This window comes from Protopterus annectens, chromosome 4.part1, assembly GCF_019279795.1.
Source record: "Protopterus annectens isolate FY-2018-M chromosome 4.part1, PAN1.0, whole genome shotgun sequence".
Classification (NCBI taxonomy): domain Eukaryota; kingdom Metazoa; phylum Chordata; order Ceratodontiformes; family Protopteridae; genus Protopterus; species Protopterus annectens.
Genome location: NC_056734.1, coordinates 144121684 through 144146808, shown reverse-complemented (window position 1 = coordinate 144146808; position 25125 = coordinate 144121684). Strand labels below are relative to the sequence as shown.

At 38.6% G+C, this 25125-nt stretch overlaps 1 protein-coding gene across 2 annotated transcripts in view; it reads left to right on the top strand.

The window, feature by feature from the left end:
- The window catches only part of LOC122800784 (collagen alpha-3(IV) chain-like), a 1680215-nt gene that overhangs the window by 533226 nt on the left and 1121864 nt on the right, over positions 1-25125 (top strand). For both annotated transcript variants that reach the window (XM_044070045.1, XM_044070046.1), the window contains exons 17-18: positions 11945-11998; positions 12088-12129. In XM_044070045.1, the coding sequence (XP_043925980.1) occupies positions 11945-11998; positions 12088-12129 (96 nt within the window). The remainder of the gene's footprint in view (positions 1-11944; positions 11999-12087; positions 12130-25125) is intronic.

Here is a 25125-nt window from a genome sequence, read left to right as displayed (position 1 = left end):
GCTCCGGTTTCCTCCCACATCCCAAAGACATGCTGCAGGTGGATTGGACACTCTAAATTGGCCCGGATTGGACACTCTAAATTGGCCCTAGGTGTGAGTGCATGTGTGTGCCTTCTGTGGAAGGTTGGGCTGGCAACTCAACGCTGTAAAAACTCCACTGCCAGTCTTTAGCGGACAGGTGATCCGCTGTGGCGACCCCTAACCGGGAAAAGCCGAAAGAAGAAGAGTTTTACTGATACAGTCTGTGATCTGGTGTTTGCTGCTCCCAAAGTGTTACATTCTAGGCTTTCAATTACAAGCACATCAGAAGTTTAAGACCAGACAGAAGTCACCTCTTAGTAATTTATAAAAGGGGTCTGTCTGTAAAGCAAAGCACCACCTGATAAAGCAGACAATATTATAAGGACACACTAGTCAGTTTATGAAAAAAAAATGATGCAGGTTTGTCCCAGAAAAATGCAGACTGGGTTAAAAAAGAACATTATAGTGAAAATAAATAAGCCACCAAAACGAACTCAAAAAGCTATAATACTTTCTTACTAGAACTGTCTTCACATACTGTGATTATATACTTTTTCGTATTTATCAACCTGTGGCTCATAAAACTTGCAGTTGCTCCTTATGTGACTCATGATATTTTTTTGGCGGCTTGTTGGTAGCTGTGGATTTCTTTCATTTAGACCATGCATGGACACTTTTAAAACAGACATTTTGCATGACACTTATCAGTGACAGCTCCAGACTCCCATTGTATCCTTGGCTTGATTTTAGAGACAATTAAAGAGGGGAACTTTATGAATTTCATAATAGATTAGTAGAAAACACAGCTTGAATCTAGCTAGCACAGTCAGTTTAAACCACAGTACTGCCTGAGTGGAGGAGGGGTAAGTTTAAACACATTTGACCTGATTGAAACTGCTTGATAAATTAGTTTGCTTTTTGTTACTACTTATTATTAACTGTGGTACTGAGATTTGAGAACTTCTTCAAATCCCAAGGCTGTGTAAGGTGACAAGTAGAAGTAGCTCCATAGAATACTGGCTTGAACAGTTTTATTTCTCTGTTTTTTTGAGATACAAAGTAACAGTACGGATAAAATGAAACACGTACAGCACAAAACATTTTTCAAACAGAACACTAGTATTGAATTGCTTTATGAATACCACATTTGATGTGAAGTACCGACTATCTCAGCTTTCTTTCTTTTTTTTTTGTAGAACTAAAAAGTCAGAATATAAGAACATTATAAAATATATAGTGACACAAGTTTTGCAGACAGAAATCTGATAGTATACTGCTTGGTAAAGAATGCCATGTTTAAGGAGAAGTATAGGAAGGTTGAAATAATTACAGCAGGAGAGGAAACGTGGAGAAGCTTTAGGAGAAGTAAGTGCACAACTGGCTGATGTTGGCTCACCATTCTCAGGCTAAGGAGGAAATCTAGGCTCACTGAAATAAGCAGAGTACAAACCCAGCCAGCTCCATGCTGTGTAAGTGGAGAGCCACTTAGTTGGGATATTGCACAATTGTGGAAGTGCGCATACATCTCCCAAGTGTAGCATTCCCTCAACTGGCAAGGCTGATGCAGAGAGGAGGTAATTAGAGCATATTCCCCCACAGCAGTATGATGTAGCACCAGCATCCTTAAACTCCTCACCAGCCCTTGACGTGGGAGGGGTTGAGCCAAGGGGAGGCTACAAATGAGGACAGGAGCTCTTGTCAGCTGATGGTCAGCTCCAGGGAGAAATAAAAAAAAAGAATGAGCAAAACATTATCCCTCAGAAGCAGAGTTACTCTTTTATTCAGCTTTAGTGTATGAAAGGGGAACTAATGAGTGCTGGGGGGGGGGGGGTGGGCATAGCACATGCTGTGTAATATGAATATTTTATGTAATTTCACTGAAAGCAGTGGTTAAGTCATTGTTTTTGACATCTTTGGAATATTTCCAACATCAAACATGTACCACAACAGTATCTCTTTGCAGTTGTTCCTGCTTTGGTTGCATCCTGCCTTGACTACAATAATATAATGTATCTGGCACTAACTGACACCAAGACTTATTTTGTGCAGCTAGTGTAAAACACTGTGCCCAACACATTTACTGGTATACTATATTCCCAAATATGGTATGCCTTTGTTGTGGAGTTTGCAGACTTCTTTCTTGTGCATTATTGCATTTTTAACATTGCGGTGTTAGTTTATTTGTTCCTACATGGGTCCATCTTACCCCTGGAATTTCATAGTAGCACATTTTCCTCTCCAGGTGTATTGCTCTGCATCCCTGGAACTGCTTGTAGCTCGCAAGGGATGCTTGGAAACATCTGGTTATTGCTCTTTTGCTTATCAAGTGCTGCATTTGTGGAACATATTACCACAGTACTGACAGGTCTATTCTACTTATGTCTGCTTCTGAAGACCTCTTAAAGCCTACTTATTTGAAGTGGTATTTGGTAATCACATTCTGGACTGGTCTCAGGACTTCTGCTACAAGCCTAGCTCATAACTAAATTCTTTCAGCAAAAGAGCTATTTATCCATTGTTATTTATTTTTATTGATAAGTTGTATATTTTATTAGCATGTATCTTATAACTTATGCACGCTACTATTTTAATGTATTGTTTTACTTGTGTTTTTCTATGTTGTTATTGCTTTGTTTTAAAAAAAAATGTAATAAAATTGAGGTGGAAGTAACTATAAAGTACAAAGATTTCGGAGTCAGTATATAAAGTAATCAGTTTTGTTTACCCCCCCCCCCCCATTCCGGGGGCTGCAAAAGTACTTTAATCTTGTTAGAATAAGTTTCAAAAATTGCTGTTAAGGAGGTGAAATTGTTCTCTATTTCTTGTTGTACCAGAGATTGCAATTACTATCCACACATTGTAATGAATCTGATGTTTGTTTGTTTCTAATACATATATTGGATTCATAGACAAATGCTGCATACCTTCATAACACTAACTTTCAGTCAGTATGTACAAGTTACTAACTACACGGTCATGTATCAGGCACTAACTAGTGCTGAATGGCCAAATGAAGTACCTCATAAATAATGAAAAGCTTAGTGCTAATGGGAGAAGCAACGCTAGATTGCCTGATAGCTGGAGCAATGCTACATTACAGCATGTGACAGAGAGGAATAGACATTGCATACAGGCTATCTCCTCCATTTGTGGTCAATGACCACTTCAGAACCAATGATGCTCAGCAGATCAGCACACTGTACACCCTCATCATCATCTTCTTTCGGCTGTTCCCATTAGGGGTCGCCACAGTGGATCATCTGTTTCCATTTCTTCCTGTCCTCTGCATCTTGCTCTTTCACACCAACCACCTGCATGTCCTCTCTCACCACATCCATAAACCTTATCTTAGGCTTTTCTCTTCTCCTGTTACCTGGTATCTTCATCCTTAGCATCTTTTTCCCAATATACTTAGCATCCCTCCTCAGCACATGTACAAACCAATGTAATCTTGCCTCTCTGGCTTTGTCTCCAAACCTTCCAACCTGGGCTGACCCTCTAATATACTTATTCCTAATCCTATCCACCCTCGTCACACCCAGTGTAAATCTTAACATCTTTAACTCTGCCACATCCAGCTCTAACTCCTGCCTTTTTTCAATGTCACTGTCTCCAACCCATATAACATAGCTGGTCTCACTACCCTCTTGTAAACCTTCCCTTTCACTCTTACTGGTACTTGTCTGTCAAAAATCACTCCTGACACTCTTCTCCACCCAATCCATCCTACCTGTACTCTCTTCTTCACCTCTCTTCCACACTCACCATTACTCTGAACTATTGATCCAAAGTATTTAAACTCATCCACCTTCACCACCTCTACTCCTTGCATCCTCACCATTCCTCTATCCTCCCTCTCATTCACGCACATATATTCTGTCTTAGTCCTGCTGACCTTCATTCCTCTCCTCTCTAGAGCATATCTCCACCTCTCCAGGGTCTCCTCCACCTGTTCCCTACTCTCACTACAGATCACAATTTCATCTGCAAACATCATAGTCCATGGGGACTCCTCTCTGATCTTGTCTGTCAACCTGTCCATCACCACTGCAAATAAGAAAGGGCTCAGAGATGCTCCTTGATGTAATCCGACCTCCACCTTAAACGCATCCATCACTCCCACAGCAGACCTCACCGCTGTCACACTACCCTCGTACATATTCTGTACCACTCTTACGTACTTCTCTGACACTCTTGACTTCCTCATACAATACCACAACTCCTCTCTAGGCACCCTGTCATATGCTTTCTCTAAGTCTACAAAAACACAATGCAACTCCTTCTGACCTTCTCTGCAGTTCTCCATCAACACTCTCAGAGCAAGCATCGCATCTGTAGTGCTCTTTCCCAGCATGAAACCATACTGCTGATCACTAATCATCACGTCCCTTCTTAACCTAGCGTCCACTACTCTTTCCCATAACTTCATGCTGTGACTGATCAATTTAATCCCTCTGTAGTTAGTACAGCTCTGCACATCATCCTTATTCTTAAAAATCTGTACCAAAACACTTTTTCTCCATTCTTCAGGCATCCTTTCACTTTCCAAAATTTCATTAAACAATCTGGTTAGAAACTCCACTGCCATTTCACCTAAACACCTCCATGCTTCCAAAGGTATGTCGTCTGGACCAACAACCTTTCCATTCTTCATCCTCTTCATAGCTATCCTTACTTCCTCCTTGCTAATCCATTGCACTTCATGATTCACTATCCCCACATCATCCAACCTTCTCTCCCTCTCATTCTCTTCATTCATCAACTCCTCAAAGTACTCTTTCCATCTGCTCAACACACTCTCCTCGCTTGTGAGTACGTTTCCCTCATTATCCTTTATCACCTTTACCTGCTGCACATCTTTCCTAGCTCGGTCCCTCTGTCTAGCCAATCGGTACAGGTCCTTTTCTCCTTCCTTAGTGTCCACCCTTTTATACAACTCTTCATATGCCTTATCCTTAGCCTTCACCACCTCTCTCTTTGCCATGCACCTCATCTCCTTATACTCCTGTCTACTTTCTTCATCTGTCTGACAATCCCACTTCTTCTTTGCCAACCTCTTTCTCTGTATACTCACCTGTACTTCCTCATTCCACCACCATGTCTCCTTGTCATCCTTTCTCTGTCCAGATGTCATACCAAGCACCTTTCTAGCAGTCTCCCTTACAAGCTCTGCTGTAGTTATCCAGCTATTTGGTAACTCTTCACTGCCACCCAGTACCTGTCTTTACTCTTCCCTGAACTCCACCTCACAGTTACCCTTTTTCAATTTCCACCATTTGATCCTTGGTGTTGCCCTTACACTCATCCTCCTCTTCTTGCTCACCAACGTCATCCTACAAACCACCATTCTATGCTGCCTAACTATACTTTCCCCGGTCACCACTTTACAGTCTCCAATCTCCTTCAAACTGGCCCTCCTACATAAGATATAATCCATCTGTGTGCATCTTTCTCCACTCTTGTATGTCACCCTATGCTCCTCCCTATTGTTAAAGTACATATTCACCACAGCCATGTCCATCCTTGTCACAAAATCCACTACCATCTGACCCTCTGCATTCCTTTGCTTAACACCATACCTACCCATCACTTCCTCATCCCCTCCGTTCCCTTCACCAACATGCCCATTGAAATCTGCTCCAATCATCACTCTCTCACCCTTGGGTACAGTCATCATCACTTCATCTAACTCACTCCAAAATTTTTCTTTCTCATCCATCGCACACCCATCTTGTGGAGCATATGCACTAACAACATTCATCATTACACCATCAATTTACAGCTTCATAAACGTCACTCTATCTGACACTCTTTTCACTTCCAAAACACTCTTAGCATACTGTTCCTTCGGGATAACTCCTACACCATTTCTCCTCCCATCCACACCATGTTAAAACAATTTGAACCCACCTCCGATACACCTAGCCTTACACCCCTTCCATCTGGTCTATTCCACACACAATATACCAACCTTCCTTCTGTCCATCATATCGGTTAGCTCTCTCCCTATACCAGTCATACTGCCAACATTCAAAGTTCCGACCCTCACTGCCACACTGTACACTCTATCAGGATAAAAAATATATGTTTCTATATTTCTATACACTCCTCCTGCCATGGACCACATCAAGCCCCAACAGAAAAAGCCAGCATAGCGGATACTATCAATGGTCACGTCATGGCAGCCTGACCTCACCACTGGTGGATGTGATTTCTTCCTCTCCACAACATGCCAGAGTATGTGGTTACTGTGTTCATCTCCATGACCACACCCCATCTCCTGGTGTTGCAGTCACCTGTCATTCTCTCACATCTGCAAATGATAGGTTCATAGGTTCATAGGTAGGTATTAGGCTATCTGCCCAAGGGCATTTACAAGCCTAGCCAGAATGTGTTGGCTTTCGCCTCCCTTATAGTCTGGATTCCTGAGCCTCTGTCCAGCAGGGCCATAGAAGTGATCCCGGGAGTAAATTTACGGTTTCCCATCCACTCATCAAGATTTCTCTTAAAGAGGGTCAGCGAGGGGCTCTGCCTAACATGGACTGGGATTCTATTCCAGAGCGAGGGAAGCCTTTGGGATATGAATATATCCCTCCAGAATGTCCTGTTTATTGTTGTGCTAAGGTTTAGATCCCTGGAACATGTAGTTCTGATGGATTTGGTTTTCTTGAGGTGGAGCATGTCCAACAATTATGGGATAGACATGGCCTTGTATGTCAGGCAGAGAAGGCAGTAGGCAACTGAGTAGAGCTGGAGTTTCTTTAGTCGAGCTGCATAGGGCATCTGTTTGAGGCCCACGATCCTCTTGGTGAGGTATTTTTGAGATCTCTCCAGCTGTTGCAGGTGCCGGGTAAGGTACATCCCAAATGGGGCATTGTACTCAATTATGGGCCTGATGAATGATGAGTAGAGGGGCACAATGATCTCTCTTGATCTAGATGTGAACCCTTTTGTGATTAAGTGAGCTATACAGAAGGTTTTTCTAACCACTTTGGCAATGTGATTGTCAAAGGTGAGGTTGCTATCTACTTGAGTCCCCAGATCTCTAATTACTTCTTCCGTACTTAGTGGATTACCGCCTATGTGGTAGTTTGTGGGCACTTTGGTTTTCCCAAAGGGGATGACTATGCACTTTTTGGCATTTAGCTTGAGGCCATGGTATCCGTCTCCGTAAGGCCCTTCTGGAAGATGCTTATGTCAGCCGGTGAGTCGATTATGGCTCCCAGTTTGCAATCATCTGCAAACTTGGTAAGCCATAGTCCTCCCATGTTTGCCTGTACCTCAGAGAAGTATATACCGAACAAGAGGGGTCCCAGGACTGAGCCCTGTGGGATGCCACTTGTAACCGGTTTATAGTCGAACATGGCGCCCCTGACTCTGACCATGTGAGTTCTATCCTTGAGCCAGTTTGCAACCCATCTTGTGACATATGGGTTAATATTTAAGCTGGTAAGCTTGTTTATGATGCCAGAGTGGGGTATTGTGTCGAAGGCCTTTGTGAGGTCCAGGTAGGCTGTGTGGACTACCTTTCCCTCATCTATGGCTTTGGTTACTATTTTGAAGAAGTCAATTAGATTTAAGAGACAAGATCTGCCTTTAACAAAGCCGAATTGGGTAGGGTCCAGTGTTTAGATGTTCCCAATGTCTTTGTTTATGAGATCCATGATGATGCACTCCATAGCCTTGCAGACCAGGCTAGTCAGGCTTATAGGGTGATAGTTCCCTGGATCTGTTGTGGCGCCACCTTTGTGGAGAGAGATCACTGTTGCTGTATGCCATTCTTCGAGTACATAACCTGAGGGAAGGCTGAGTTGGAACAGTGAATTTATTTGAGGGTTTAGTTCATTTTGGAGCTCATGTAAGACACAGCCCAGGATACCATTGATGCTGTATTTTTTACTTTGGAGAGAGCTGCTTTCACCTGTGTGTCTGTGATGTCCAAGAGATTGCATTCTTCTGGAACAGACACTGGCTCTTTTGGTGGGGAAGTGGGGGGGGGGGCTAAAGTTTGCACTGAACCTGTCCGCCAGGATGTTGGCTATATCAGTGGGTTCAGTGTATTTTGTGCCATTTTGCACCAGCTCAGAGCATATCTGAGAGTTGCCACCCAGATTCTTGATGTAGCTAAAGAATGCCTTGTGATTGTCTTTAGAGTCTTTGGCGATTTTTCTTCTAAAGCTAGCCTTTGATGATTTTATGAGGGATCAAAGTTTCTTACTAGTACTGATCGGGGATGACCTCCCTTTTTGGGATTTTGCCCTTACATGCAATAGTTTCCTCCTTCTGTTGTATAGCTTATTTATGGCAGGGGTCCACCAGACTGGTCTCCTGTTTTTAGAGGAATGAGTCTTGATTTTACTTGGGATGGCACAATCCATGCATTCCTGAAGGTGCTCATACAGTGCATTTGTATAGGATTTTGGGGTTTGAGTAGCATTTTCCATATGCTCGGGGGCTTTGAAATTTTCCACCTCAGTCTTGAGTAGTGTGAAGTTTGCTTTTGAGAAACTTTTCACAGTGGTTTCCTTTGCTGGGGGTAGGGTCGGGATATGGATGTCCATTGTGATTAGTTTATAGTCTGATCTTACCAACGAGGGGTTTACCTCTGGTATGGGGCAGTTGGCCCCCATGTTGGTGATGACCAAGTCCAATATGTTGCCCCCTCTTGAGGGAGTGGTGACCAGTTGTTCCAAGGCATTTGAGTTTATAAACTCAAGGAACCATAGGGAAAAGAAGTTGGGGCTTGAATAGTTTTCCCAGTCGATGTTTGGGTAGTTGAAGTCACTCAATATCATGGAGTTTGGTGAGACCTTCATATTTTCCAACGTTCTCAGGAATGCCGAGTGGTGGTCCTAAATCTGGGTGGGTGATCTGTAGCAGGCTACAAACTGAAAAGCAGTTTTACCTACTGTTAGTTGCACATGGATGGTCTCCTCTGCCTCATGCAATGACACTAACCTGGAGGTTTGAGTATCCTTGATGAAGAAGGATACTCCTCCGCCTCTAATATTTTGGTCCGAGTTCTGGGGCCGAAAGGAGTGGTATGAGTTGTATCCTGGTAATGCTGGGGTGTTCTCTGGAGCCTTGAACCAGGTTTCTGTTACTGCACAGATATCGATCTTCTCCATGCTGAGGAGTGCCTTGAGGGCATGCATCTTGAGGTTTGGACTTCTGGCGTTGAGTAGCATTACCCTTAGTTTTTTGTTTCTGGTATTGTCTATGGAGGTGGTTTTGTCTTCTGAGCCTTGCCTAAAAAAGGCACTATGGGGGTGGCAAGAGCCTTTGCCAGTATTCAAAAGCCCAAGGGTGACAGGTGCAAGCCATCCCTGGTGACCTGTACCCTGCCCTCCCCCTAACCTATGTAGTTGCATTATGTCTGACACATATGACCAGTGCAACACTGCCTGCATAGCCTGGATGTGAAATGTATATGTCATTTTATTCTATGAAAATGGATCATGATCTATAAGACCAGATGCTGCCAGTTTGCCAGTACAGCAATGTACTGCACCAGCCCCTGCCTCAGCTGTGGTACTGTTGTTGCATCCTCATCGACACTGAGGAAGGCTGTGTTTTTGTCCAGCCGAAACTGGTCTGGTTCTTTGTTGTTTTTTATGTTTTCTCAACAATAAATATATTTATTCAGGCTACAGTTCGCTGGCTCACTGGATGTGTTTTTGCACCTTCATCAACTCACACTCCATCCTGCTCAGCTGCAGGTAAAATGGCATGGAAGGTCATGTTAAGATGATAACCTGTCACTCCAACTGTTTGGGCAATGCCTTGTTGTATAGCACTACAAAAAAAAAAAAAAAACTTGCTGCTCATTTCAAGAGTTCATTGCATTGTCCCTCCTGACATACCTGTACAGTGAAAACAACCCTTGAGCAGGCTGAACACTCACTCCACTGTATTATATGCTTCAGTATACCTGCAATATAGGCCATTTTTCGCCATGGTCTAGGGGTTATAAATAGAGGTCATCAACCACATCCTGGGATATACTCAGCATAATCTGTGACACAAACACACACCAAGCAACATATTATACATGATCTGTGCTGTTGTTTTTCCATGCTATGTCTGTGTCAGGTCTGTCTATCAAGCCTCTGTGTGCACCTACCTGGAAGATCACCCTGTGAGATATTCCCCTCACAAGAACCTTTGGTATAGGTCAGAAGTTACCAGATGTGCACTTATGTCAGATAAGTGTCTAATGTGAGATTTCAATAATTCAAGTCCCTTTTTGTTAGAAAACAGTCAAAAGCAAAGATGATCAAGCAGTGTTCTCTTACCAAGCTTGCCAATAAATGAGCATCACTCTTTTTTATTGTAAAATCAGATAATCGTCATACAGTAGCTTATGCCAAACATTTCAGAATAACAGAGACTAATAAAAAGTACTCATGAATAATGCAGAAATATTTCTAGCAGGAGTTGCGATAAGTCTTAACAATGAGTTCTGTACACTTCTAATGTTTTCTAGTGCCTGAGTTAGACTGCTTAGCCTATATTGCTGCCTTAAAATCATGGATACAACAAAAAGCTATAAGCAGTTGACTGAATAGCCAGCTGCCTACAGTAGCTTAACCAAACTAAGTAGTTGTCACTAAATACTAACTGTGACATGATGGAGGGGGAAGACAATAGATTAGTTAAACATTGCATAATAAATTCATGGTATAAAAGCAAGCCCAGAATTTACAGAAGCTGTAAGCAGGTGATTTATCACATGCCTTACTTTCTGCTGAAAAACCTGTAATTAAGAGCCACACTACATACTAGGGTTGAGTCACTACCATAAAGAAACAGCAGTGAATGTTCCAGCAAGCTTGTAATGTTGTGAGGGAATTTTAACAAGTACAGAATTAAGGGGATGTCTTTGTTTTACTGCTTAAAGAAAGAACTACAATATTCTTGGTTCCCTTGAGATAGCCATCTGTGGTTGGCCTGTGCCCTGTACACATCTACAGGTTTAACTTGAGTTGTCAGTAACTAGACACAAATGTTTTTTAATGATGCCCTGTATGGATGGTTGAATTAAAAAAAAAGTTCCTAACACGAGAATAAGTGCCTAAACTGCAAATGTTTCCAGTGTTCATATTTCTAAAGACTGTGGATAATTACTAGATCATTGACTACCTATATTATGTCTGCACAGTGAGTAATCTTACAGTATGTTGTTTCGCCTTCATTTTTTTATTAAGGCTATGTCAGCATTAAGGCACAACTAACTTACTACCTCATTTATTTATTTATATGTGTTAGTTCGAGTATAACACTAATCACAATGGACCATTTTTAGATTAAGCACAGGTATATATATATATATATATATATATATATATATATATATATATATATATATATATACACACACACACACACACACACACACACACACACACACGCACACACACACACACAAATTAAACTACAGCAAATTTGGAGCAATTCAGTAAACATAGTAATAAATGAATAGTAACAACCACAAATATTCATATACGGAATTGCCTTCAGGAAAGTTGTAGAACTAGTTTAAGGGAAAAGACACGATGAACTACATAAACATAAAGCTGGATATAAGAAATAATGAGAGTAAAAGAGTGTTATGTGCAGTATATACTAGGAAGGGGGGTCAACTAAAGTGATTGGTGATACCCTGCTAACTAAGCCTTGGTCTTCTGGGACAAAGCATACCATCCCTCTGTGCCACAGAGACAGCTGTTCTAACCAGTTTAATGAAGATGATATCAACTTTTACAGGCCAGATTTTTTTTTTCTTAATTGCTTTCAGTTTGCTGGCATTAGGTTATATGCTCAAAAATTAAGTTTGGGCTACTGTTTCTAAATCTACACGAAGTGTAACAAAAAATCATAATTCAACAATTATAATGTACATTTTCTGTTTTTCACACTACAGGGACAACCAGGGGATCCAGGTTTACCAGGACTACCAGGTTTTCCAGGTTTAAAGGTACACATTGCATGCTGCCAGACATTGACAATCTGAATTACTCACTTTCTTCCTTTAGATAATATATATGTTTCATTTATTTTGTATAGGGTGACAAAGGCTATACGGGTCAACCAGGAATGCCAGGCCCAGTAAGTATGCTTCTGAATATTTTCTTTTGTTACATTACTGAAAGTTTTAAGTGAAGATTAATGCATGTTTGCTTTTCTTCAAGTCACAGTATTTAATCAAGTGAAGGGTTAACATTATCACTGAAAAGGAAACTTATGTGAATAGTCATAAAATATTGAAACTATTGCATGTGTCAAAACATTTTTACTGTTGTTTAAATCTGACCTCAAGTGATCTCTTCTGCCACCTACACAGACTTAAAGGTGAAATTACATGGAGTAAGATAAAACTTTCTTACTCTATGCAAAAAGTCTTGCTGTTGATTACTAATAAGGGGGCATTGTCTACAAAACTTGCTAGATGCATTTCTACCAATACCTTGAGCGACAGTGCACTGATTTTCCTGGACTTTATAATATGTAATAGAAGTTACCAAGCACTGATCACACCATGTGTGTGACAAAGTTTGCATGAGCGATATTTCATATTCTGGTTGAAAATGTACTGCTTTAAATTTCCTTACAGATAGTAATGTCTACAAAGGCTAATACTTAACCAGTGACATTAAAATATGTCTGTATTTTAGATTTTAACATTAAATTACTTTTTTTTTAGCTTTGCTTTAGGCATTTAAATATGTTTAAATATATAAAAAATAAAATATTCCTCATTTGTGACCATTGATAGCACAGCATGCCAATGGCTTGCTACATTTGTTAGAAGGGTATGGCACTATGTGCCTCAGAAATGTAGCAGTTTGAATTAGGATCTTCAGAATTTTAACAGTTATTTCTGGAAAATGTTCTGTGTTGTCTGTTGATCCAGCAGCACTTTAAATATGGAGAGCAGCTGAGGCATTCAGTAGCAGTCTACCTTAATGCTGGATGCAGTGGAGCAGTGCTTTGCCAGAACAGCAGTGGTTCATTACCCATACTGCATGCAGACACCACCAGTATGCCATCACTGAAACATTTTAATCTACTCATCAGCCAGACAGGCTGAGCTATGCTGCAGGTTGATTCAAGATCTAGATTCCATAGCAGTACCCAACTACACAGGACATTATATATGAGTCTGAATTCCTCCACCTCCATTTGCTTACTATGTGACTTTGAGCAGGTCCCTTAGCTAGGCAGTGCTCTTTGGTCACTCCTGAAAAGGAACAAATTGTCATGTAGGTTTACCTGAGTAACAAATAGATAAAATAAAATAATATGAAATTAATTAATAATTAATTAATAAATAATTTTCATCAGTGCATTCCTAATACCAAACGTGTCCAATACGCACATGATTCCACCATAATTTGCTACACTCAATCTCTCCCCAAACTCATGCAGCTAACACAAGATGCCTTCTCTTGCACCAACCCTGGGATGCTGCATAATCACCTTGCCCTCAATGCATCCAAAACCAAAATCATGATCTTTTCCCCAGCTAAAAACACCTCTCTCGATACAAATTTCGTCTCCATAGTCAGTCAGAATAAGATTCCCATTGAAATTGTCTCCCATACAAAACTTCTAGGTGTTATCAAAGATGAACATTTAAAGTTTGACATTCATAGACAAACTAGTATTAATAAAACACACCAAAAACTGGAATGCTGTATCGTCACAGCCATTATCTCACTCCTTCATCCAAACATATACTCTTTATTTCCTACCTCATCCCCTCTCTCTTGTATGGATCCCCTCTCCTCACCAACCTTCAATCCTCCTTAAAGTCAAAACTGTCATCCTGCTACAATAAAATCTCTAAGTTTGCTACTGGGACCAAATCCTTCTCCCACCACTGTGATGCACTCCACTCCTTGAACTGGCTGGAGCTCCCCCCACCATCTCTCTTACATTCAACTGTTAACTGCTCACAAACGCATCTTCAAACCCTCTAACTGCCCCTCCCTCTCCTCCATACTCACCTTGCATCAGCCTAACAGATTACTCAGGTCCAGTAACCAGAACCTCCTCAAAGTGTACAAACCCTTACATGCACCAGGGCAATTTCTCCTGTCTTTCTCCTTTGCTCGTCTATGGAATTCACTACCCCCTCACATTTGAATTACCCAAAACCACTCCGCCTTTAAGACCATGCTCCATTCCCATCTGTCTTCTTACTGGGAATGCTCATGCTCTCACCCCACCTGACTCCCTCTACTTCATTTCTGCTCCTTCATCCTTTTTCTTTTCCTTTCTCAGAACCAAACCTGCTGACTCCCTTCATTTCTTGACCACTTCCTTTCCCTTTCCTTTTTCCTCTGTCATAACTCAACCTATTCACCTCTCACTGTTCTACTCTCCTCTTCTAATTCTCTTTTCCTCTCGCCCCACGAAGCTATGCGTGCATATATGCCTGCAGACCAAACTATACTTATGTACTCCAAAACACCTGTTTTAATTTCCTTCAATGTTTGCTGCATTTCTTGCTCAAAGACTGTTATTCTGTATTCTATATTACTGTGTTTTAGTAGTTTTGAAAATTATATTGTACTTGTTAACTTTGTTGACTTAGCTTTGTAATAATTGTATATGGAGCTTTTCTCCCCGGGCCTCCATTGAAAACGGGCTCATTTTGGGCCAATGGACTTTCCCAGTTAACAAACTGCAAATAAATAAGCAAATACATAATATGCACACTAGAGACAGACAAGTAATGGAATATTGGTATGGCTGGGGGGCACAGACCGATAACCTGCCTAGGGCCCCATTTGACCACGCTCAAGCTATGTGCACAGTAATGGTACAACATGGCCTGATGTCAAAAACTGTCATTTGATTTCATCCATCACTGATACATGTCTATATTCTCAAAATGGAGCTGTAGGAAGTTAATATGTAATGTATTTGGGGTGTACCCCTGACTATGACCCAGACAACTCAGGATATTAGACTGGGCACTGAACAAGGGAATGAGAGGCCTGTACAAGCTCATCCATCTTTGGGAGATGGAGATAATCTGGTCTACTGCAACACTAGCTACCATGGTTAAATAAGATTGCAGCATGCAGTACATGGGCTGAAAATGTACATTGGCTTTGCTGAGTTGTGGCATGGAACTGACTTTCCAAGAACTGTGTGCTGTGTGAAAGTGCAGTTATGATTATTGGAGGCAGGCACAGCAGGCCTTCATATGTATGAGCACATGACCTACCTGAAGGTAGTAACACAGGCCATAAACTGAAAGCCCTAATGACTGTCTGAATGATGATCTCCTGTAATGAGGTCTTGCTCTAAAGGGAAGAAAATGGCTGATCTGTATTTAGAAGGGTTGAATAGTATGTGGCAATGGGAGCAAAAATAATTTAAAAATGTGTCTTTCTGTAAAATACAAAATAGTGGACCAGCCTAGAACACAAGTAGAGCACAATGCCAGGATAATCCTATGAGCTAGGCTTATAAAGGCTCCAGGGCCATTAGCCTACTACACAACTATGAACCTATGAACCTATGACCTTATAAAACATCAGATCTACATATTAGTTTTGGTAAGCTTCAATGAAAGGGAATGTCACATACTACATATATTAGTAGTGGCTTAGTTTTAAAATAGCAGCTGTAGTCTAATCTCATATCATGAGATGGATGAATCAAAAAATACAACATTGTTTTTAAGGAACAATGTTAATATCTGAGTGGCACCTTTAGGTTCTGCCTCTTTACCCCCTGATAAAAGCAGAACTCCTATTTTATTATTATTTTTTCATTTACAGTAATAAAATATTCAGGTTTACCATTTTGGGGATTAGAGGTCTGTGCATACCACTGCATATTGTGAAGTCCCATGTTCTGTTTAAAAAAAGAAGAAATTAGCTTACTTGGCTGGCTGTTTTCTAAAACAGCCCAGTGTTAGTCTTGCAACAGAGAAAAACTAATGGGATTGCACCTTATGGAAATCTAATGGGATTGCACCTTATGGAAATCTAATGGGATTGCACCTTATGGAAATCTAATGGGATTGCACCTTGTTAAACCTCTTGTTTCATTTTGGAAGTCTTAGAAATGCTGCTTCAGAGGATCCTGACTGGGTTGCTTTATGAAGCAGTGAGGAGTTACTTCCCATTAGTTCAGATTGCCAAAAATGATGACAGCAGCCTGAAAAAGTGAAATATGTTGACATGGAGATGGATGTAGTAGCTTATGAGTAAGCAGTCTTTTGTATCAAAGTTTTATTTATGTATTAATTTGTTTTATAGCAGAACGTGTGCCACTGCCAACCAGTCTATGGGTTGGTAAATACTTTTTAGTGTGTGTGTGTGTGTGTGTGTGTGTGTGTGTGTGTGTGTGTGTGTGTGTGTGTGTGTGTGTGTGTGTGTGTGCATGCGCCCGCCTGTGCACAGGAGGGCTGAAATGCATTGTGATATAGTTTTGACTGCACAAGATGAAGAACATTCCTGCACCATTATTTATGTTTTATTCATTCATTTGATCACAAGCAAAAATCTGATGTATACACAGATATATGACTAACTTTAATTGTGGCCACAAGTGTGTTTGTGTGTGTGCGTGCATTTTCATTAGTGGTGATTGCAATGGGTTGCACTATATGGTTCTAACAGCAGCAAATTTAATAACATTCATCATTCTTTATTTATGTATTTGCACCTGTATTGGGATTGTTTCTGAAGCAATTTTTGGAAAGTCCAGAACTTCTTCTATTATTTTTTTATTCAATTGTATTTTGTTTATTTGTCACCATAAACTTTATGTTTTCTAAGTAGTAAAGTATTTTGGCTTGTTTGTCCCTATAGTTAGAACTGGATATTTTTATGTTTTTAGGCAGTGTGCATCAAAAAATAACATTGTGGCTGTGTAGCATTTAATTTAATAACTTTGCTGATTACCGGGGAACAAAGATGGCTGCCGTTCTATAAGCACTGCAGTACTTCAGCTCTTCAAATACCTGAGAAAAAAATCAACCCTGTGGAGTTATACTTAGAGTAAACAAACTAATTGGCAGTTATTACTAATTGACCAGAAGTCACTTTTGGTTCTGAGAAAGAAAAATCGAAAAAAATACTTGGTAATAGCAGGATTGGATCTGATTGTCAGGTTGACTCTGAACAGAGCATCAAACAAAGGACTGATTGATCTCACTTTTGTAACTTTTCTTTGGGAAATAAATCTTCATGCAGAATTTCGAAATGTCAAAGGAGGACAAAAATATGGAAACTACAACTTCCAAAGCCAAGCTGTCAGCTTTGCAATCACCGGAGAAAGAATCTTTAATCAAGAGACAGAAAACTATCAAACAGCAAGAGACTGCAAAAACAGGGCCATCAACAAAATCTGATCAACAGGTCACAATGGAAGAAATCAAATCAGCATTGCTACCTATACAGGATGCCTTAAAAGAGTTAACATCTCAAACACTTTCATTTAGTGACACATGTAATCGGATTCTCGAAAGAATGGAGAAAGCAGAAACTAGAATTGCTACCAATGAAGACAATATATTAATGCTCACTAAAAGAACAGAGACACATGGAACTGACATTCAAATGATGCAAAATAAAATTCTGGACTTGGAAGCAAGATCCAGACGTAACAATATAATCATTAGAGGGATCCCAGAATCTATTCAATATAATGACCTAATCACTTCTATTACACAAATATTCGAAATACTGCTCAAGGACTCTGAGGTTGTTAAGCAGATGGTCATAGAAAGGGCGCATAGAGCATACAGAGAATCTCAAGCTTCAAATATACCCAGACCTGTTTATGTTAAAATATTGAACTACCAAGATGTGAGCAAAGTACTGTTAACTATTAAAAAATCTGGTGGATCTATAATGTGGCAAAATAATAAAATTTCTATAGCACAGGATTTACCAACACAAATAAAGCAATCTAGACAAATGCTGGCTCCATATTGTAAGTTTCAGATTGACAAAAATATCAGATTTCAAATGAAATATCCTAATAACCTAATTTTTACTGTGGATGGCATTAAATACTCTGTAAGCACAAGGAAAGAAGCAAGACCTACTTTTTTGAAGATTTTTAAGGCTCTCCCATCTTCAGAAAAGTGAACAGTCCATTTTGGCTTTCTGCAGCACCAGGGAGAATGGGATGTTTCATTTATGACAATCTGAGGCTTTAAAATCCTTTGTCTGTTCTGTTTCTTGTAGCAGGCCTGGAATTTTATTTTCTTATCTTCTTATCTCGTAGTTCCAGTTGATTGAACTGCCTTTACAGTTTAAATAGCTGAGAAGAAAGAGGAACTGCTGGCGAAGTAAAAAGAAACCTGTTTGGACTTATTTTGCAGGAAAAGGACTGTAAGATAGTGTGTGAAGTCAAAGTGATGCAGGTAAACACTGTGGAAATGCATTGTGTATTAAAAAAGGAGATGGTTATGTGTAGTGGCAGAATAAGGTACTGTAGTTTTTTTTTTATATTTGTTTTCTCTTTTTTTTCCTATATCTCTCTTCTCTTTACTCCTTTCCTTTATTCCTGTAGATAGGTGGTATTATTTCTAACTGACAAATGATGTAAAAATGATTAGTTGATCAGATTTAAACAATGTGCATATAATAATAAAAGAACATAAAAGAAGTAATTTTTTTATGTGTAATTTAAGGCATTTTTTTCTTATTTCTTCTCCTTTTGTTGTGCTCCCTTCATGCTTTTTTTTCTCTTTTTTTTTTATTTTAACCCCTTGGTTCCTCTCTTATTCACATATGGTTATTACAAATGAAAGTGCCATTATAGTTTTATTTTGAACTGCATTGGTTTTCAATATTAATATGTTAGTAGGTAAGTTGTAGGGGAAGAACAAAGCAGATAAAAGTAGTTAGATCATTTTATTCAGTAGATACAGGATGTTGGGAAATGTTAAATAACTGTCTGCTTTCTATGTCAACTAATATTTAATACTGTATAGAACAACAAATTAGAATGTTATTTGCTATTGCTGAATATAAAGCTGAAGTGAACTGAAGTGCATTAGAATCTCAGGGTACAATTAGTTTATTTGTATATCCATAAATATGTACAGAGCTGTAGTTACCTATAAGTAGTGTTTAGTAGGGAATGTCAGAATTAGGCTTTGTAGACGTAGAAGTAGTTGTTGTAGGTTTTTTGCATGGGGTTTCATTGTTAAATAATAGAATTAGTAGATTAGTTACTCAGATGGTTTCCAGTAATGTAAAAAACCTATGTTCATCCTGGTCCAGAGGAATAGTGGGTAGGCACTGGGTAGGGATAGGATGGCAGTTTTGCTTCCATACAATTGATGATACGCCAACTTATGTTATTCTAAGGTTGCTCAAAGAGATTAGATATCGAGTTATATTTCTAATGAAAGTTAAATGTGGATAATAGAATCTTGGAATGTCAAAGGACTCCAGAACATGAAAAAAAGAAAGCTGTTTTTTCATTTGTTTCTCAAATCATCAGCATGTTGTATTTTATTACAAGAAATGCATATCACTAATGATCAGTGGGAGTCAGTGAAGGATAAGAAATGGGTTAGGAAGATTGTGACGGCGGAAGGAACAACAAATAGTGCAGGGGTGGCAATTTTAGTTAAGAATCACTTTCAGGGAGATATTAGGGATGTGAAAATGGATCAGGAGGGTAGATGGTGTTTGGTCCTTCTCACATCCAAATGTTATGATAAACCTATAGTACTAATATGTGTATATGCCCCTAATGTTAATCAGCATCATTTCATAGCTTCAATCTATTCCATTTTACAGTCATACAATAATTGCTATATAGTGTTGGGAGGTGACTGGAACTCTTATCAAGATCCTAAATTAGACAAGTTGGGTGCTTCTTCAGCATTCAATAAACAGGCAATGGTAGCATTGAAAGAATTGAAAATGGATTTCAAACTCTATGACCCTTTTAAACACATACACTCACAAGCGAAAGCAGAGAATTTTACTTATTATTCAACCTGCCATAAAATGTGGTCGAGAATTGACTTTTTCTTAATTTCAGAGGTGTTGATCTCAGCTGACCCTAGTGTTACTAATCAAGTCAGACAACTCTCAGACCATTCAAAGATAACTTTAACCTTAAACAGTAGTAATATGGATACTAAGAGGCTTCGAGGGTATAATTGGTCCTTGAACCCATATTTACTAACCAAGGAAAATATATTAATGGAAGTCAAGGAGATACTTAAACAGTCATTAAATAATATTTCCCAAAATAGACACCCAATAGATATAGAATGGGCTACAACTAAAACGCAGCTAAGAGAACTATTTATACAAAAGCTACATATTATAAAAATTACAAAAGAAGACTCAATTGGATTTAGAAACTAAAATTCAATTACTGGACCAAGATTTGATGAGGAACTATAATGAACAGACAGAAACTGAGCTATTAAGATGTCAAAAAGAAATATTTTTACTTCATAATAGAAATTTGTCACTTTATGAACAAAGAAATTTAGTTAAATATGCAAATCATATTCAAACCCCCTCGAAAGCATTAGCTCATATTATTAACCAGATGAAATCAACACGATTAATTACTGAAATACACTATAACAATACTACATATACTGACAAGGCGGATATCATGAAGACCTTTGAAAAAATTTTTAATCAGATTTATGGTGAGAAGCAGACACTCTTGCAAGATAAAGACAGAAAAGATTTTTTACAGAGAATCACTTTCCCTAATATTGACAAGGAATTTCATAGATATTTAATCAAACCGATTACAGTTGAGGAGGTGTCCAAAACAATCAAGAAACTGAAGCCTCACAAAGCCCCAGGCCCAGATGGTTTGACCTCGGAATTCTACAAATCTTTTAGTGAGATTTTGAGCAGTGTATTGTCACAGACTTTTAATTATATCACTCTAAATAGAATTAATGATCCTCATTTTAATGCCTCAAGGACAGTTCTGATATTAAAAGAGAAAGGTGATTCCAAAAATCCTGATAATTACAGGCCTATATCACTTTTGAATATGGACATGAAAATCATGACATCCATTCTGGCAAGTAGGCTGAAAAAGGTAATAAACCCAATAATATCAGAGGAACAGACGGGGTTTATGGATGGGAGGCAGACCACGGATAATACCTTAACGCTCCATACCTTAATCTCTTATGCGAAATATAAAAACCTGAATTTATATGCCCTAATTATTGATGCTCAGAAAGCATTTGATAGGGTTAATTTGGATTATTTATTTGATACATTACCTTATTTTAATATACCGCAGGAGTTTATCTCAATGTTAAGGATACTATATAGAAATGCATACACAAATTTATTTATAAATCACGAATGCTCGAATAGGATAAAAATCATAAATGGTACCCGACAAGGCTGCCCATTATCTCCCATCTTATTTAATCTTTACTTGGAGCCCTTATTTTTACACCTTAAGCAAAATGCTTTTTATAATTCTCCTGTACTGTATGGAATAAAGGTTAGGATGGCTGCCTATGCAGATGATTTAAAAATATATTGTACCACACCTGTTTCTGATACTGAAAAAATATTAGCTGCAATAGAAATCTTTGAGAGAATCTCCAATTACAAGCTAAATTTAAAAAAATCTAAAATATTCCCATTAAAGACACCCACACCTTTTTCAATGCTACCATTAATAGGGCAAGTATTGACGGAAGAAAAGATAAAATATCTGGGAATTGTCTTCTCAACTGAAAATAGAGATTTTTTTATTAACAATGTAAAGTCAACTACAGATCAAATAACATTGGATCTTGAAAGATGGAGTAGATTGAAGTTACCAATGATGGCAAGAGCAGCTATCATAAGAATGAATGTTCTTCCTAGAATGTTATATATTTTTAGAGCTGCACAACTCAGAATTACCAAAACATTCTTTAAACAGCTTCATATAAGATTGGGAAGATTTCTTTGGGAACCTAGGAAGACGAGAATTTCATATGAAAAATTGATGGCCCCAAAAAATAAGGGGGGGCTGGAATTACCGGATTTCAAAATGTACTATTTAGTGATTCAGGCCAATAGGATTTTAAAGACGTCTTACTTCGATAGTGATAATAGGAAATGGACACCCAAATGGGTGCTCTTAACGTACAAGCATATAAATGAAGTGGGAGTCAACGCTAAAGCATTACCCTTTTTAAATAATTGGACAATGAGTAAATATAAGTTAATGGAGCACATCAAAAGTTATGTAACGGCAATTCAAACTCTTTTTGCTTCCTTAAATTTACTAAAATATATGATGGTTTTCCAACCGTTTCATAGGAACCCAAATTTAACAATTGGTGGTCAATTGATTGATCTAAAGAAATTCCCTTTAATCATGGAGTTAACTGTACTCGATTTATATCCTTTTCTAGGAGTACCAGTACAGGATATTTTAAAAGAAATAGAACTCCCTATTTCCTATTTAATTATAGTAAGACAGCTAAAAGACTTGGTTATAAACTATTTTAACAACTTTGAAATGAAAGGGGAAGATTTAATCATTTCTCGTAATCTATGGGAAGCGCTGTTGCAGGATAGAAAATATATAACCGCAGCATATAAATTGATAAAAGAGAGGAAGTATAATAATTATATTCTTTTATCGAGTTACTGGAGAGAGAAATTGATATTCCCAAACGACAATAAGATATTGGAGGCATTTAAATTAACATTAAAGTCTGTATCCCTTCAGAAATTGGTATTTACGCAGCTGATGATATTTAACAATGCATACTATACTCGTCTCACTTTGCACAAATTTGATGCGAAGAATTCACCCATATGCCCACATTGCTTTGATCAGACAGCAGATTTGCTTCACATGTTCTGGAGTTGTAAGTGCATTTATAAATTGTGGAATTCATTAAAATTGCAGTTACAAAAAATGGGTTACCAAAATTCAACACTCTTTTGGGAGTTTATGATTCTTCATATTCCCCTGGAGAATCTAAATAAATCAAAAACGATTGTAATTATGAATATTTGCCTATTAATGAAATTATATATAGCCACAAATTGGTTGAACCCAGCCCAGACATCGTGGGAAAATTTCAGATTGTTGGCAATAAAACACATCTTAGCGCATAAACTGTTAATTAGTGATCACAAGAAAAATATCAACAACATAAAAATCTGGGAGCAAATTTTTAATATTATTTTGGCTTAAGAGGTTACTATCCACTTTTTCTCGGGAACCAGAATATAGTCTAAATCAACCTTAGATTAGATAGAAAATGTACAGAAAAGACAGATTGTTGGCTTGGATTTGTTAATGTTGAATTTTTTTTTTTTTTTATTATTTTCCTTTTGATTGTTAGTGCTGTACCTTTGATCAATACATAAGGTTGATATATATGTGAAATTAACCAATGGAAGCATTTTGTATATATTGTATATAATGTGTGAATTTGTAATATGGTTGTGAAAAATAATAAAAAATGATTATTGAAAAAAAAAAAAACTTTGCTGATTACCAACAATATTCTCCAATTTTTGTACCAATTTTAGGAAGTTATATACTTGCATAAAATTTGAGCTGAAGCCACTAAGACCTCTTTTAGCCTAATTTTACTGTCTAAACTCACTCTTTCTACCTCATATAAGTGTTTACTTCCCAATTATTAAAGCAGTTATCCCACATGAATCACTCGGTGTAAGTTACCATAAAAAAATTAGAACAACTCCCTAGTGTTTTTGTTATAAACCAGCCTATCTTCCTGGGTCTGCATAAGATCTCTGACCCAAGCCTTCTTTGTTCTTTAAGCCTACAGATTAACAATATCATCTCAACCCGCGTCTTTTCCTACTGTATTCAAACCCCATCTTTTCCCATTACCTAGCCCCAGTCTCACTAAATCCATTTTTCATCTGAGTCTCCATAAACTGAATCAGCTCTTTCTTCAGTACTTTTATGCATCTTACTAGCTTTTATCTTTATCTCCATGGACCTTTTTCAGACTTGGCCTGGGAGCAGTGTCTGATTAAGTGACTTCCTCAGAGTCATACAGTTAGGCAATGGTTTAAAGTGGCAGGGGATGGTTTTATATAGACCTCTCCAAAATCTCAACCTTTCTCACTTGCTCTGCAATTATCTATCAAAATCTTGTCCAGAATACTAGCCTGTCTATGTTCCTCCTTATTAAGTGCAGACTGCTGACAGCCCTTCCCACTTCTCTTGTCAAATGCCAACTAGATCTGAGTCCTCCATCATTCTTCAATGATGTCCGACTCTTAGAATGAAATTCAACTGACACACACACAGCCTACTGATACACAACTCAGCTAGACTTGATCTAGTGCCTTCTACTTGTGCCCAGAATATGATAGTAACATGTATGTCCTCCATCCTTCTTCAACGATGTCCGACTCTTAGAATGAAATTCAACTGACACACACACAGCCTACTGATACACAACTCAGCTAGACTTGGTCTAGTGCCTTCTACTTGTGCCCAGAATATGATAGTAACATGTATGTCCTCCATCCTTCTTCAATGATGTCCGACTCTTAGAATGAAATTCAACTGACACACACACAGCCTACTGATACACAACTCAGCTAGACTTGGTCTAGTGCCTTCTACTTGTGCCCAGAATATGATAGTAACATGTATGTCCTCCATCCTTCTTCAATGATGTCCGACTCTTAGAATGAAATTCAACTGACACACTCACAGCCTACTGATACACAACTCAGCTAGACTTGGTCTAGTGCCTTCTACTTGTGCCCAGAATATGATAGTAACATGCATGCAAATTAGGCATTTTGCACTTTAATCACAGTATGTTATATGTAGATTCTAACAATATATTGCCTTATGTACCAGTATCTATTGTAAACATAACTGATTTACCTTTAGTCCTTAGCTTTTCACACAAAAACTCACTTCTGCCTTCATTCTCAGCTTGACTAGTATGCAAATATTCACTCTGTTCATGGCAGAATATTTATTTATTTTTTTTATTTATTGCATTTGCTTGAATGAATCAAGATGGCACATAGCATGCACTTACTTTTCTGAATGAACTTCGTTAGTACCCACAAACATTTCTGATTTTGAGCAATGTTTTGTCTTAACATT